Raw genomic sequence first — 17,981 nt, forward strand, 5'->3', positions numbered from 1 at the left:
GAAATAAGAAACAGTAGTTTGATGAACATGCTGAGGTTGTTTGTGTTATTTGGGTTAAGTGGAGTTGGAGTAAGTTGTTAAAGTAAGTTACCTTTCCTTGATGTTGTTCAATGTTTGTTCAACTGTTTTTTTAACTGTTCGGATAACACACTTCTTAATTCCACACTTAATAAATTCCACGCAATCTACCCCCAGCAAGCTGACCCCTTAACTGAATCTAAAGAAATACTGTCTCTGATTAAGAACAGGCCTACCGCTGAACATTTGGTCACCTGATTGAAATGCTAATTGATCATAGAACAAATTGCACAGGGTGGGTAAACAGACTAAAACTACTCTAGCTATTCACAATAAATTAGTCAACATGGCATTGTAGGACACTGCCATTTTCATTTTCCACTGCCCTGATGCTGAAATTTTTGTCTGTACATAAGTGTAGCTATTGCTTTTTTTTTTTTTAGTTTGTTATATTATGGTATGAAATCTAGTGCTTGTTAATGTAAGATGATGTGCCTCCATATAGTATCCTCATTAATGCATTAATAGATGGATTAACACAAGTTGGGGGGGTCAAAGGTGCTTGATGTTTTACATTTTTGTGTGTAAGTGCTAGAGTGAGATGATTTGTTAGACCAGCAACCAGTCAAACTAGTTCTATGAAAAGGTAGGTATGAATGAAAGTCCTTTATAAAGGATTGGTATGTACTCTGGTTTTAGTAAGTGGTTACAAAGGTTGAATATTGTGCTGATATTACCTAATTATGTACCCTCTTTTTTCCTTTAACTCTAGCAAGTTTTTTGGGGTTGTTTTAACAATCTAACCTCTGTTCCAGATGTTCCTGCATTGTGTGAGTCACAAGCTGACGTCTTGGATTAGCTGTCAATATCAGTGAATGGTCTGGTGTGACAGCAATCCAACTTTTTGAACAGTGGATGGGATATCTTTGGGTATATTTACAAAGGTGTAGGTTTATCGAAGTGGAGATGTTGCTCAAAGCAACCAATTAGATTCTACGTATCATTTATGTAGCACCTTCTAGAAGATAATAGAGGAAATCTGATTGGTTGCTGTGGGCAACATCTTCACTTCTATAAACCTGCACTTTAGTAAATATTCTAGAGACCCAAGGGTATTTTTTGTTTTCTTGATAATGAAGTTTATAATCATTAATAATATAATATAATATAGTATAATAATAATAATAATAATAATAATAAGCATCATCATAATATAATATTTGTTAGTTTTCAGGGTTTGGATGACATTTTTATTAAATATGTCTTAAATAGGTCCACCAAATACAGTGTTGGTTCTAGACAAGCTATAAACTGGTGTTACTACAGATGTGTCCCACTACAGCTTTGCTGCTTATAGCATGCCACAAGCATCTGCATTGCAGCTGGCATCCATAAGACTTAATGGCCAGGCACCTGCTAGCTTCCATTAAAGACAATGTATAGTGGGAGCATACACATTACGTACGCCCCGCTATGCTGTGATTAGTGTGCTATACTTCCTATCAGTCTGGATCATAGAGCCTACTCTCTTGGAACTTGCAGAACACCCCGCACCACCAGAACAGTAGGCAGATCTCCTGCATCCTGACCACATCCTAGTGAAGCGTGGAAAGATGAGGAGATTATAATAGGAATTGTGGCTCTGTTTTGAGGGAGAGGGGCTTAATGACATGAAACTGTTCTGAGGTAGTGCACACTCAGACATCAATACACACACATGCCTGTTACACATGTGTGCATTTACAGTATATACAGTATCTGTATATCTGATAGAAGATACCAAGAGCATATTTATTGCATTTATGTACATAGTTGTCTACCATGCACTTATATACAGTAAATGTTCATTACTCACAAAAATATTTTGTGTACAACCCAGTACAGTTTTTTAATATTTGTTAAGAGGCCCCCCAAGCCAAAATAATTGCCCACCATAGAGGGCATACTGAACTCCAAGACCCAAGGCAGTACATGATGGTGGGTCCTTGGCGGGGGAAAGGGGGAGGAGTTGTTGAAGTCCTCTTGGGGTACCCCTGTGCCCTCTCCTGCGCTTATTTATGGTCACATAGTGCAGAACTTATTTACAGCATTTTCCTGATCATGAGGATTTTTTAGCAGCTGTAGCATCAGTGTCAGCGCAAGAAGCCATCACTGCTGCTAGTCAGCCTTTCATATGTACTCTGCTGGAGATAGAAGAATACCAGCAACACTGTGATGTCTGTTATTTTGATTATGCCTGGTGTGGGGACTCATGAAGCTTATTTTACTTGTTTTAGATAACCAACCTTCTACTTTGGGGGTAATGACCCTTACGCTCTCTCAAACTACCACCCTATCTCTCAGCTCCCTTGCCTCTCCAAGCTACTTGAGAAACTTGCCTACACTTGCCTCGCACACTTTCTTAACTCACACAACTTATTGGACCCACATCAGTTCTCAACACTCCACTGAGACAGCACTGACTAAAGAAGTGAATGATCTGGTCACTGTGAAGTCTAAAGGCCATTAGCCACTTCTTATTCTTCTAGATCTCTCTGCTGCTTTTGACACTGTTGACCACTCTCTTCTTATACAAACACTACAATCCCTAGGTCTTCAGGACATAGCCCTTTCTTGGTTCCTATCCTACCTATCTAATCGCTCCTTTAGTGTCCGCTTCTCTGAATCCACCTGCAAGGCTCAGTCTTTTGTCCTCTGCTTTTCTCAATCTATACCTCATCTCTTGGTAAACTAATCAGCTCTTTTGGATTTCAGTATCATCTCAGATGATACTCAAATCTACCTATCCTCCCCTGATTTGTCTCTATCTGTATTGATCCATGTCACTGAATGCCTCTCTGCAGTTCCATCTTGGATGGCATCTCTCCACCTCAAACTTAATATTTCCAAAACAGAGTTAATTATATTTCCACCGGCCAATATTAGTTACCAACCTGTTATCTCTATCACTGTTGAGAACTCGACAATCAGTCCTACCCCACAAGCTTGCTGCCTAGGTGTCATTCTTGACTGTGAACTGTCCTTTGTTCCCCACATTCAATCTGTCTCAAAATCATGTTACATGCTTCTAAAAAAACATATCCAAAATATGAGCATACCTCACACAAGACACTGCAAAAACTCTAGTCCATGCTCTCATTATCTCCAGCATTGATTATTGCACTTGTCTTCTTACTGGTCTTACCAAATAGAGACTTTCACCACTACAATCCATTCTGAATGCAGCTGCGAGGCTAATCTTCCTCTCTAGATGTTAATCGTCTGCAGATCCCCTCTGTCGGTCCCTCCATTGCTTACCTGTATTCTACCATATTCATTATAAAATACTTTTACTCACACACAAGGCCATTAACCAATTTACACCTATGTACATCTCTTTGCTTATCTCAAAATATCTCCCAACCCGACCTCTTCGCTCTTCACAAGATCTATGGGCCTAATTCAGATCTGTTTGCTCGCTAGCGTTTTTCACTGCACAGCGATCAGGGACCTACTGCGCATGCGTATGCACCGCAATGCGCAGGCGCATCATACTTGTACAAAGCGGATCGTTGCTGTGCACTGGTTCTAGCGAAGAATCCATTACACAGCCGAACGCAAGGTGATTGACAGAAAGAGGGTATTTGTGGGTGGCAACTGACTGTTTTCTGGGAGTGTTTGGAAAAACACAGGCATGTCGAGGCGTTTGCAGGGTGGGTGTCTGACGTCAATTCCGGGCTCCAATAGGCTGAAGTGATCGCAACGGCTGAGAAAGGTCAGAGCTACTCAGAAACTGCACAAAGTGTTTTTGTACTGCTCGGCTGCACATGCGTTCGCACACTTACAAAGCTAAAATACACTCCTCTATAAGCGGCGTCTATCTGTTCGCAGCGCTGCAAAAAATAGCTAACGAGTGAATAGATCTGAATTAGGCCCTATGTCTCTTATCCACACCCATTACTCGCTCCCATGCACGATTGCAAGACTTTCTTTGGGCTGCACCCAATCTGTGGAATGTCCTACCATGCACAATAAGATTCTCCTCTAGTCTCCAAAACTTCAAACATTCCCTTTAAAACTCACCTATTCAGACAAGCTTATAAAATTCCAGAACCGCTCACATAACCTTCACAAGCTTTCCTATCTAATTATGGGGGTAATTCAGACCTGATCGTAGCAGCAACAGTTGGGCAAAACCATGTGCACTGCAGGTGTGGCAGATATAACGTGCAGAGAGAGTTAGATATGGGTGGGGTGTGTTCAAACTGAAATTTATTTGCAGTGTAAAATTAATGCAGGTAGTATTTACTCTGCACACAAACAAAATAACCCACTCAAATCTAACTCTCTCTGCACATGTTATATCTGCCACACCTGCAGTGCACATGATTTTGCCCATTAGCTAACAAATTTGCTGCTGCGATCAGATCTGAATTAAGGGCCCTACACATTGAGGGGTCCGCCGCCGAGCTGCCTGACGGCGGATACGGCCGACGGGCAACCCTGCGGGGGGCAGTGACGGGGGGAGTAAAGTTTCTTCACTCCCCCGTCACCCAGCTCCATAGAAGTTCAGGCAAATATGGACGAGATCATCCATATTGGCCTGCATACACAGGCGATGGGGTGCTGCTACGATCAGGTCTGAATTATCCCCTATATACCCACTGTACAGTCCACACATACAGTATCCTGCACATATTTTCTATTTCTTCACTTTCCCTTCCTCCTGACCTTGGTTCATCATTTCTATGATGTGATATCATGCAGCCCACGGAGAACCTTTGCAATCTGGTGGACAACTATTCAATAGATAGCACCTATCCTTATGTATCAATGAAAAAACAATCTATTTCCCTATAGATTGTAAGCTTGCGAGCAGGGCCTTCCTAAATCTATGACTGTTTATTATTACCCATTTTTTGTTTTATCATTGTGTCCAATTGTAAAGAGCATGGAATTTGCTGCACTATATAAGAAACTGTTAAATAAATAAATAATTAATAATTAATTAATTGGCACTACTGTGGGGGTATATCATTAATTGGGGTACTAGTATGGAAGCATGTTGTTTACTGTGGCACTACTGTGGAGGCATATCATTTATTTGGCACTACTGTGGTGACATATCGTTAACTGGAGGCCTACTGTGGGGGAAATTAATTAACTGGGACACTACTGATGGGGCATATTATTTACTGTGCAAACCTGTGGGAACATTTTTTGAACAGGGACATTAATGAGAGGGGCGCTGCAAAAAACCTTTTACAGGTTGCTAGTAGACCTGGAGCTGCCCAGCAACAGACTCACTAGTGCAATAGATGAAACAAATAAATAAGCTGCATGTATGATTGTTTTTCACACATAAGGTCTTCTACAGAGCAACTGTACATATTTTCTATTAAATACGATATACAAATGTAAATGATCACAAGAGACATTTCAAACCATACTTTTATTTTTTTTATGGAGGGCTAACAGCAGAGGTATGCTGGGAAATAAAAAAAAAAGCATACAACCCAAAAACTTAATTCACATTAAATCAACTTTAATTTCATCTAGGATTTATCCCTTAAGGCCTCAATAACATTAAATCAGAATATGAGCATCTGTTATACTGAAAGCTGCGGGATCAGAATAAATTACCAATGGTCAAGATGTCGGCTGTCAGTATACAGACAACGGCATCGGGGTGAGTGTTAGAAAGCCCCTTGCGGACTCGGTGGGTCGCTAGGCTCACCACAGCTTCTATTCCCACTCTGTGGGTGTTGTGGACACCCACGAGTGGGAATAGCCCCTGTGAGTCGGGATTCCGGCTGGCAGCATTGTCAGCAGTCGGGATTCCGGCGTAGGTATCCAGACCGCCGGGATCCTGACTGCCACCAATTTAACTACATCCCAAGGCTACTGCATATTTATTTCAATTGTGCAAGATACCATTTAATGCTGGGTGCAGGGCATGTACTGCGAATGGAAGCAGCTGTCTCAGTATCTCTGGTACATGAGTGTACTGTATATCTCTCCAGCAGAGATTGCCAATACAAAGGGGAACTGGGTATAGCTGTAACATAAAAAATAGCTCAGATAACAAGGGAGTAACTTATACCGCTTTCAGATCGCTAATGCCGGGTCGCACCCGGGAATTGGAAACGGGTCCTTCCCGAGTGCGACATGGCATTGGACCCTGAGAACTGGCTTCCAGACCCTGCATATTGCAGTGTTGGATTGCCATCGGGGCAGGGACCACGGCATCATCGGGGTCGGGGGGGGGGGGGAAGCGGCGCTAGGATATGAGATCATCGCTGCGTCACCTCTCCCTATGCTGTAAATGGGTCCCAGGTCACATCAACCCGGAAGCCCTGAACCTGACCCGGTAATAATTACTGGGTCAGATGACCCTGGAAATCGACACTGACCCATTCATACCGCATAGGGACCCGCATCGACCCGGCAATATACCGGGTCGATACCGGGTTATTTGTGCAGTGTGAAAGGGGTAATAAACAGATATATGAGTTAGTTGAAATGTTATTCTTCTTATTTTCCACTTTTAGACCTCTCTTTCCTTGCGAGCAAGGATGAAAAACAACTGCTTATAATCAACAATATCAGACTCTGCTATACCATTCCACAAATCTGTCTTCTCAATGACAAACCCAGCATTAATCACTGCCTCTCGTACAAAAGCTTCATCCACTGTAAGGACAAAGTGCTTGTGGTTCCCCACTCTATAGTAGGTCATACCCAGCACAGTAAAGAGCAGCAGATGTCCACCGATCTTAAGCCGTGATGTGAAACTTTTCACGTTCTTCTGGAAATCTTCCTTGGTTTTACTAATTACATTTATTATCCAGAGACTGATGACACAATCAGCCATGGGTACAAGTAGGGGATCTATACAACTATTTTCAAAGATATCCCATTTAACAACATTTTTAATCGCTCTTCTCACTTTCTCTTCCTGTTCCTGCCATCCATCTCTGAAATTAAAAAAGAGCCAATTAATATTATCTACAGTAAGCAAATATCATAGACTTCATACTGATGAACTTACTAAATAAGTAGAGATGGTTAATAATTGTATAAGAATTTGCTAAAACACTTATAACATTACATATTCTCAATTATTTATCCTCCGTTTATCTGTAAATTGATAATTATTAACATGGGTGAGATGTTCTATGGTGCCAGCTGATTCAGTGCACCACAAAGGGACAGTCCTTGCTTGTGTGTGTATTTATGTATTACTTGTTGTCCATGGTAGCGCAGCCATATTCAGAACAAACAACGTATCATACATGGGACATTTGCCCTGCACTATACAGTATGAATGTTTAATTAACAGGGATTTCTTTCAATGCTCATTTTCGTATCCATATTCATTGCTAATGATCACACTGTTTTTTGTTATAACATATTTGATTTTAGAAAAGCATTATGTCTTTTTTAAGAGAAAAAAACAATCCTCTGTCATTTTAGTAGCATCTACAGTAGATGAAGGGCATATGGCTGTTAGGACTTTTTACTATAATTCCCCTAATGCCTGGTGTTTGCACTAGAAAGTAGAAATATGTAACATTCAAACAAACCACCTCAGGGGGTAATTCAGATCTGATCGCAGCAGCAAATTTGTTAGCAGTTGGGCAAAACCATGTGAACTGCAGGTGGGGCAGATATAACATTTGCAGAGAGAGGTAGATTTGGGTGGGTTATTCTGTTTCTGTGCAGGGTAAATACTGGCTGCTTTATTTTTACACTGTAATTTAGATTTCAGTTTGAACATACCCCACCAATATCTAACTCTCTCTGTACATGTTATATCTGCCGCCCCCCCTGCAGTGCACATGGTTTTGCCCAGTAGCTAACAAATTTGCTGCTACAATCAGATCTGAATTAGGCCCTCAGTTAGGTTAGAAGTCCTTCATACAGACAATTAAGATATTTTTTTTTACTAAACATTTTAACTGATTTGTCAGCAGAGGACAATAGTCGCATGATGCAGGCATGGGCTCTTTATGCCTTTTAAATTATTGCGGCTTTAAAACGTATGGGCAGACTCTCAAGAATTTCACCCTCGGTTGCATCTTGCAGAGGATTATATAAAATCCAAAGTGTTGAAAGAAATTATTAATTAGGAATTTACAATACAATTCATACCCAACCAAATGATATTATATATGTGTTTTATATTTGTTTATTATTGTTAATAATATATTGAAAAATTACTGTATTTTTATTGATACTGATAGACTAATATTTTTTGTGCTTAGGACAATTATGTCAATTCTAAAACAGGCAGCATGGTGGCATAATGGTTACCACTGCTGCCTCACAGAACTGGGATCATATGTTCAATTCCCAACCAGAGCACTTTCTGTGTGGGGTTTGTATGTTCTTCATGTGCTTGTGTGGGTTCTCTCTAGGTGCTCTGGCTCCTTGCCTAAGTCCCAAAACATAATGGTACAGTAGATCAATTGACCGTTGATTAAAATAAACCGATAACGGGGTTAAGGAATACCGATTTTAAACTCCAATTGGACACAGACTGATGTGAAAATGAGAGTTATGGTAAAACTTACCTTTGTTAACGCTCTTTCTTCTAGGTCCATAGGGTGCACAGAGAATACCAGGGGGGTTGTAAGGGGTAGTTAGGACATGCCAAACAGTTAAGCTTTTGGCATCCCAAGATGCTCCAGTCCTTCCTCCTTATACCCCACCTCTATGCCCAGGCATCCTCAATTTTGTCAACAAGCCCAAGGCAGGTGCAGGATAGGAGAGAAGGAAGATATGGTATGCACAAGATATGGTACCAAAAAAGAGTAACCTATAGAAGCCTGGTGCGTCAGGGTGTGTGCCCTGTGTACCCGATGGACCTCGAAGAAGGAGAGTTAACAAAGCTAAATTTTTGCCATAACTCTCATTTTCTTTTTTGGGTTCCATAGAGGATCCATAGGGATTACCATGGGCATATCCTAAAGAAGTAATTTTAAGGGAGGGGACAGTCCTGAGCGGATAAAAAAATCCGGCATAAAAAAGAAGCACCTTGGGAAGTGAAAGTATCAAATGCATTGTGCCTAAGAAAGGTGTGGACAGAAGACCATTAAGCAGCCTTGCACAGTTGTCCTGCAGATGCTCCATGGTGTGCTGCCCACGAGGGACCCGCAGAGTGAGTAGACTAAACTGAGACTGTAGAGGGTCTCCCGCCTGTGAAATGGTCATACGAATCAATCTAGTCAGAGTCTGTTTGTTGGCTGGCTAACCCCTTTTGTGGAAGCCATAGAGGACAAGTAGGGAATCTGATTTCCGAAGAGAACTGGTACGTTCCACATAGATCCTGAGACACCAGATCAAATCAAGTGAGACTTCTCCAGTCGAAAGGTTCGGAGATAGAAAAGCTGGTACCACTATCTTCTCATTAAGTTGGAAATGGGACATAACCTTAGAAATAAAATTGGGCCTAGTTCTGAGAACAGCCCTGTCCCAATGAAAAATAAGAAAGGGGCAGAGACAGGAGAGTGCTCCAAAATCTGATACCCTACGAGCAGATGCAATAGTGTTAAGTTCAAATTATTTCTAATAACTATTTAAAATGCCAACGTTAATATATGCTGTGGCCGCAAGGTGCATCTTATTACCATATATGATAAAAGTGCGCTGTACATCGCAAACACTACATCCCTTAAGAGAAAACAAGCACTCATACACATTGTCTGAGTTACAATGCTCAGTGATGTATATATTTGATGTTAAAAGGATATGCATACAATATAACACATGTACAGTATATATATGGTTACAGGTTTACAATTACACAGGAAGCAGTTATTACAAAAGAATCCATACAGTTACAGCCAACATACTTCACCCTATTTGCTCAATGTACATTCCGCTCCATCTTTGAATCTGCCTCAACACCAACAAACAGCAACTACCAGCAGCATAAAAACAGCAAAACCGAGGTACTTGTGTGACTGGAATCACCTATATACTGTGTATTTTGGGGGAGTACATGTCTGGGACTGAGTCTTCTGTTATTGGGATGACATCATAGGGGTTGGCCACTGGGGTACTATTCACATGCTTTCTTTGGAATGTTCTTTGTTCTCATTTGAATTATGGCTTCATATTCATACATTTAATCATAACTACTCATTGCAATGCGTTACACTCTAACCACAGGTATCAAATTAACACACTCATTCCCCTGATTATTTTGACACCAAGCATGATATGTTTATCTTGTTCCGTTTCATTAATACATATACATGATGTTATACTCTATTATATAATTTAATACATTATAATGTCTGGTGCTTGACATGTTTAATTTATGTGTGGTATGAAATATGTGTTGAATATATCTTTGTGGCTTGTCTGTGTGAATGCGTATGCTACCATATATCGCTGTGCACGCTGCGTGTATTCGCACGCACAGCGACTGCATGCATGGTTGGCAGCTGCGTGATGTCACTGAGCGATATGAGTGGTCATATCTCTCAGTGAGTACGGGTGGCCGCCGACCACCCGTCCCGGGAGAGGAAAAACAAGATGATGTCGCTCATAGAGCGACATCGTCTAGTGTGTACGGACCTTTAGTGCCCACTGCAGTATATTTAAATTGCATTACTACTGTATTCTGCATTGTATGTGACTTCTGCTAGCTCTGCTGTCTGTTTTGTTTCCTCTGTCAGCATATACCTTTCCCTTTCTTTCCAACCTGTTACCCTAAATCTAGGTGTTAAGTGGTTCTACATTTGTTCTAAGCCCCTGGGCTGGTTAAGTTAGTCACATTACTGCAGTGTTGCTCATGCCCATTGCCATAATGTGCACACATTCTCCAGCTGCCATGTCTGGCAAAGGCAAGAGCCACAAGGAGGCTACGCCACCTATTTTAACTTCTTGTAAATCCTGCTCGGCAGGTCTGTCACCTCAGGATAACTTACAGGATGAGTTATGTGCTGCTTGTTATATCCTACCTAACCAGCCAGCACCACTCCAGCCAGCTCCCTCAGTCTCTAGCCAAAAACCCTCATGGGCTTCTTTTTCTCAGGTACTGTGTCAAACAGCTGACCACCTGGCAACTCCTCTAGTTCCCGCACCCCCCTGTGGGTATTCCTCACCAGGTGCATACTGCCATCTCGGTCCCGGCTGTGCCGGCCCTGAATCCCCTTTGGGTACTGCCAAAAGTGACGATAATTGCCAACATGTTCGGCCGTGCATCGATCATCGCTGGCGGCATACACACAAACTGCAGAAAAAATGAGCGACGCCACTCAGGAATGGGAAAAAAGAGCGCCGTCGCTCATTTTCTCGGTAAGTGTGTATGTGCTTTAAGTCAACTACACAGCAGGATTTGCTGGTAGAATACTAGTGCTGTATAGCCTTGCTCCTTGGAGAGGTATACAGGGAGACTAAACCCAGTGTTCCCGGAAACCGGTGCTGCCGAAGATGCGTGCCTCTGGTCTCAGAAGGGGAGGAGTGTGGAGTAGTAGGAGCTCAGCGGAGGAAGTACTAAAGTGGACTGGTGCCCGTAGGTGGGGGAGGGGCCAGGCAAGGGACTGGCTTCCCCTATGCCAGCATTACCCACCAGGTACCCTGGCCCTGTAAAACAGCCTGTGCCAGTACAGAAATGCCCTTGTGGTCTAGTGGAGTCCAACGGATGAATCGGGGTCCACACTGTCACCTCCGATCCGTCTCCTGGGACCAGAGGCAGACCATGAAGAAAACACGGGTCCCGCAAGTGGGTACTAGCCTTACCTTTTCCCCCTGTTGCCAGTGTGTAGTCATGGGGTCTGGAGGCTCAGTGGTGCTAGCTGCGCTGCCTCACCCCACTGGATGTACCTGTCTGGCAGGTTAGCGGCTGTTTAAAAGCAGCCCCGTCTGTTTAAAGGTGCGGCTCCTGTGGCACCAAAACGAAACTGAGGATGCCTGAGCATTGATGCTGGGTATAGGGAGGAAGGACCAGAGCATCTTTGGATGCTAAAAGCTTAACTGTTTGGTGCCCAGTACTAACCACAACCTACAACCCCCATGGTATTCCCTGTGGACACCCTATGGAACCTGAAGAATAAATACAAAGTTATCTGTACCAAGCTGGACAATATAGTGGTGCTACATATACAAGTGAATGGAAATAATAATAAATAAACATGGGCTAAAACAGCTCAATACTGTATAATTTAGCCTTACTTGCAAGTTCTATCCACAAAATGCTGAATCAAATATTTCTTTATTCAGACCAGTAACCTGCTCTAACCTGTGGTCAAAATTATTTTTTACCAAAAATAGGATCTCACTAGTGTTTATTTTTACTGTATCTTCTCTTTTGAGACCCATCTATATGCAAAGTGCATCCTCTTACCCAATATCTATTAAAGTATCATTACTCATACATACAAATTAGCTTTTATACCTATTGCCTTGAAGTTCACAAACTCGTTTGGAAGCAAATGACCAGTCAGTGGCATCTTTACCCTTCTCCAGCCATTGCTTGAAGTGTTTGATATTGGCATCTGTGAAATCAATCACATAGATCTTCTTGAAAATATTGCTGGCTGATAAGAGCTGGTAGATTATAGCCCCGATACTAATATCGATCAATATTTCTCCTGTCACTTGTCCTGTTGCAAACAGACATAACAGTCAATTTTGAATGAAACAGCATCTGCATGTACTCACATTTGGCATTGCTGTGATTAGCAGTTTTTAAACACAAATCAAAAGTGATGTAAAACCTTGTAGACATAGCCTTACTGGTTACACTTGCTGTACATTCAGAGGCTTGGGGCCTTGTTCAGGTTTGTTTGTAAACCGAAACAGCAAGCAACTGGGGAAAACCATGTTGCACTGCAGGTGGGGCAGATCTAATATGTGCAGAGAGATTTAGATTTGGGTGGGATTTGTTCAAACTGAAATCTAAATTGCAGTATAAAGATTAAGCAGCCAGTACTTACCATGCACAGAAACAATATATCCCACCCAAATCTAAAACTCTCTGCACATGTTACATCTGCCCCACCTGCAGTGCAACATACAGTAGTTTTGCTCAGTTGCTTGCTTTTTTTATGTCCTAAAAAACCTTAGTACACAAACTCCAATTTATTGTCAAATGTTAATGATATAGCTCTATTTTGGCAGTATTCCTAATTGGTGCCATCTTGAAAGCTAACATACAGTAAGACTAAGGGTCATTTACATAGTCAATGACTTAGTCCAGCAATGGCTATACACCAGTACTGCCTGTAATGAAAGTGCTATTTAAAAGTAAAAGCAATTTTTATATATAAGTGATCCTATTCTGTTCTACATCATTTCTAAAGTCACCCTTTGCTGCCCATTTGATCATACATTTATTATGTACATTGTATCTACACTGCACAACTTTCTGTCCTGGGACTTCCAACCATTGTTCACGCTTCATACATCATTCAAATTTTGAAATAAATTACAGTATATGCAATAGTTTTCCTGCACAGTCTGCCTCAAATATTTAACCGAGTAAATGTATAAATAGTTAGTAATTTCAGGACTGTTTTGTTGTTATGTCTGTATGGTACTTACATTCAAAGTTTATAATTGATTTATTATATATTACTTTAAGCAAAAATGTTGATCATGTTTTGTTATTTACTTTTAAAATAATCCATATACCCCCAAATTTATCCATAGTTCTAAAGGTAAATGTGAGATTTATACACTAACTATTATTATTTACTGACCTGAAGAAAACAGTTCATGCAGTATTTTCGCTGGATGGCCAATGTTTTCCTCCATTATGCTGTTATGTTCATCAGCAAAGTGAGTTTCAACAAACTCTTTGGCTTTAAAATCATCATCATCATAATGCTTATAGGTGCTGGAGGCCATTCTCAGTATTTTGAGCCCTTGGCTGAGATCTACAGTACGTTCTCCTTCTAAGTTCCTTTTTATAGCAATATCAGGTAAAGCTTAACTCTTCTGACTTTAAATATTATAATTGGATCATACCATCTTTATCATCCCCATGAGGTGTGCTCATGGAGAGATGTATTTATTTTTCTTGAGGATATTTGAGTAAATTAAGTGGGGAATTCAATTAGGAAATAAACTATGTATTCAGGCGCTTGTATGGCAAATATATAAAATAGATTAAAAACATCTGTATAGTAAAAAAAATATAAATGCTGAAGCTGCAGACACCTGGGACACTTTGTGTTCACAAACCCATTCTTATGCCGTGGAGGCTTGCCAAGAACCTCCTCCTGCAGTGGTGTTCTGCTGTGGTGTCAATCATACCCGCAGTCTGTGTACCTCCGAAATGCTGGCCAGTTAATAGGTTGCATGCTGGAAGCTGTTTCAGTGGTTGCTGAGCCCTCCATCTTGCCACAATAGAGGGGACTACCTGCAACTATAAATGGATAAACACTTATGCCTTCAGATTACACAAACAAGTTATCTCGATCTCCAATTTTGGTCCAATGCGTTTAATATGTGAATGGGAATAAAGCAGGCTCTTGTTCTCTAACGTGTTTCAGTTCTTTGAAAATGCTCCCTATAGAGAGAAAATCATTAGGGAAAGTTATTTGAATATCTATATTTATATTTATATTTTCTTTTTTAGTATAGATTTTATATACTGTTGCAATCGATTGCTTGCAAACCATTGTGTTTACATGATTAATGTGTTATTAAATTATAATATAATTTACAGTATTTTGTAGGTTATATTGTCACGTTTATTTAGCCATGGTATATTGACTTAGAGTACTATCAGTGCAGCACTAACCACACATTACTATACTGTATGTTCTAAGGAATTTAATTAGTCAAGGTAATTTTTCGGGCACAAGAAATGGGACATTGTCATTACTTTTATTTTTTTTTTGTAATGTTTTTTCTTCAGGCAATTTAGCTTTTTTTGCACCTAAAAAAAAAAAATTTACAGCGACTAACTGAATTCCCCCCTATGACTTTACAACTATTACAAAAAAATCTCACGTTTGCTTGGAATGGAGAGGTAAATATACCTTTGCTCCTAATCAGCAAGGAGCACCTCTGATCCAACTATTCAGCTTGGTGAGTGCAAACTGCCATCTTGGCTTACAAACTTATGCAATGTCCCATTAGATCTAGATGCATAAAAATTGACATCACATAAAGGCATTGTCACATTTATGTTACTTTGTGATCTCAGACTGGTTTCAGAGGTGGTTGATGATGCAGGTACAGAAGGCTGGAAACTTGATAGGCTTATGAAGTTTCTGCGTATGAGATGAATGCCATAACTCAGAAGATAATGCTTGGACAGGAGAAGAAGTTCAACTGGTCACAGGTGGTGACAACTCAGAGGGTTCAGAAGGACTGGATGAAGATTCTGGGCCTATAGTACTTAGCCCTTCTGTCAAAGAATTGTCTGGAGTTTCATGAATGACTTGAAAAGTCATCTCAGAGAGTCACTGGCTAGGAACAAGCTTGGTTGGAGCAAAACCCATATAGAACTCAGGCACAACTCGAAAGGAACAGAATTTGGATAGAACTGAGCAATTGGAATCCCTGTATGGAAGTTCCTTGGGACTGGTCCTAAGATCTTACTTGGATTTGACCAGACTTTCACTGGACTTGGACTTACCCAGGCTTGAAGCAGACTTGGAGTTACACAGACTTGCGCTGGACTTGGACTGAACCGGACTAGCACTGGACTTGGACTGACCTGGTTAGGCACCAGACATGCACAAGACTTGGATTGAACTGGTAAGCTCCAGACTTGGACTGAACCAGGCATGCACCGGACTCACATTGGACCACTCCAACAGAAGAAATTGGTTCAGTTTCATCAAAGAAAGACTCAGCATTTACACTCTGTGTAGCACACGAAGTCTGGTCACAGACTGAGTGGTGATTGACTTTGCAATGGCAGCTTGAGAATACTCTGGCCAGACCTTTCATACTGTACCTGCTGTGGGAAGGTTGCTACAGTCAGCTGATGGGAATCTGCCCTTGTATTGGGAGAGTGAGGTTCACCTGACTGCGGGCAAGATGGCAACACACAGCACTTGGCACTGGCGGGAAACCACCTCTGCTGCATCTCCACTGGAGACCTCACCCAGGCCCCCACATGGACTATCATGGAGCACTACACCAGCAGCCAGATGCAGGCAAGCCACACCCCCACCAGAGAAGCATCTGCAGTGCCTGGACAGGTGTCAGGACTGCCACTGGGATCCCCTCCAGTCTGTGACAGGCATCTCTTCAACACTTTTGCATGTATGTAACTGACTGTTTGAGAGCTGTGGGAAGCTACAGCTAAGGCAGTAAGTAATAAGATGGGTTAGATGCTCATTGATTTGTGTGCAATTGTTCCAGATTATATTAACTTCCAGCAATCCTTAACAAATAAGTTTCAGAAAAGTGTAATGCTCAAAATCAAGGATATTTTTCCAGAACAAATTATAACCACATCCTACACATACAACTCATACTAGGGTGTATAATTATCAAGTGAAGACAAATCCCTTTTCCATAATTTTCAACCAAAGAAGGGCTTATTCCCACTTCTACTAATTTATCAATATTTATTCAATGAAGAAGCCTCAGATTTCTTCAGTGGCACAGTATTCTTTATTACAAATTGTGCCTCCATGTGCCACTGTAGAATCAATTCATCAAGAGACAAAAAAATGTTCAGGATAAGATGCATGTATGCAAAAATTGGAATACTCTCACCAACCCTTGTATACTCCCCAAGCATCCCGATTGTGGGCAGTGTACTGTCATCACAGAGGGGGAAAGCAAGTTTTGGGAGCACTTTCTCAAATTGGCTTTACAGTATATGTGGGATAGGTGAGTCTGGGGACAGCTTAACAGCTTGGTGAGTACTAGGCATGGCCCATGCACAAGGGGTCCCAACTTCCGACTCTTCTATGATACTAACAAACAAAAAAAAAAAGCATCCACAGAAATTAGGGATAAGGGGGTTTGTTTCTCTAAGAACTGAACCCACTCGAACATTGCGATCCAAGCGGGGATATGAGTCCGGCTCAGGATATCCCACCTTACTTGGATCCCAAAGCAAGGCCTAACGTCATCTTCAAGCTGTTGGATTATCGTGGGTTTTGAATTCTATATAAGTCCCAGTGCATCTGCACCATCTTCACTCCGGCTGTAGAGTGCACTGGAGGGATGTGTCCATCTCCAGTACTGTGTTGTCTGGCGAGGCATGGGGCGGGTGCTCTCACTGTCTGCTGTGTCTGAAAGGGGTGCTCTCTCTGAATGCTGTATCTGAAAGGGGTGCTCTCTCTGTCTGCTGTGTCTGAAAAAGGGGTGCTCTCTCTAAATGGATGTCTGTGTTTTAATGTAAATTTAAGATGAAATTTAAAGATTATAACAATCCCTATGATGGATTAAACATACTATGTCTGTCACTATTTTTATGGAACTGGATATGTTTTCATTTGATGTAATTCTAAAGTGTTGGTAGTAAGGACCACCTGTAAACAATGGGCAATCATCACTGCTATAAAAACGCCTTTATGGCACTGAACCACATCACCTTGAAAAAGCTGTAGTACGCGTTGGTGGAGAGCTGGGCATACTATGGGATTCATCTTTACAATTGGAGATAAGCCTAGAGGTCCAAACAGGGAATATTGCGACCAAGTGGACATTTGTGGTGGACCGGAGATTTCACTAGGACAAAGTGGAGTCCTAATCAAGCCATCAGAGGTCTCGCATCTTCCAAAACAGCTGGTAATATAATCTTCGCACCATCTTTATTTCCCAGGACTGTGGCTGCACTCCTAAAATGAACTATAAGTCCCAGCTCATATGTTCATGGTTTTAATCAATCAAATATAAGCAGTGTTTTGATATGCCCTTATTATCATATTTTTAGATATTTGTTGCAACAATCAATTGTGCGGAATATGGAATAAATGCATGTAATTTTAAACATATGCAGTTTATTAGCACTAATTTTTTTCGGTTTTAATATTCTCTCTCTACTGTATCTG

At 41.2% G+C, this 17,981-nt stretch overlaps 1 protein-coding gene across 1 annotated transcript; it reads right to left on the reverse strand.

The window, feature by feature from the left end:
- Positions 1-6,544: 6,544 nt before the first annotated feature.
- On the reverse strand, positions 6,545-13,860 carry LOC134910922 (nicotinamide N-methyltransferase-like). Its single transcript, XM_063919311.1, has 3 exons — positions 13,713-13,860; positions 12,407-12,614; positions 6,545-6,974 (listed from the first exon to the last, which is right to left on the reverse strand). Exons 1-3 carry the CDS (start codon positions 13,858-13,860, stop codon positions 6,545-6,547), a joined length of 786 nt encoding a protein of 261 aa, XP_063775381.1.
- Positions 13,861-17,981: the final 4,121 nt, after the last annotated feature.

Source organism: Pseudophryne corroboree, chromosome 4 (genome assembly GCF_028390025.1).
Source record: "Pseudophryne corroboree isolate aPseCor3 chromosome 4, aPseCor3.hap2, whole genome shotgun sequence".
NCBI classification, from domain to species: Eukaryota; Metazoa; Chordata; class Amphibia; order Anura; family Myobatrachidae; genus Pseudophryne; species Pseudophryne corroboree.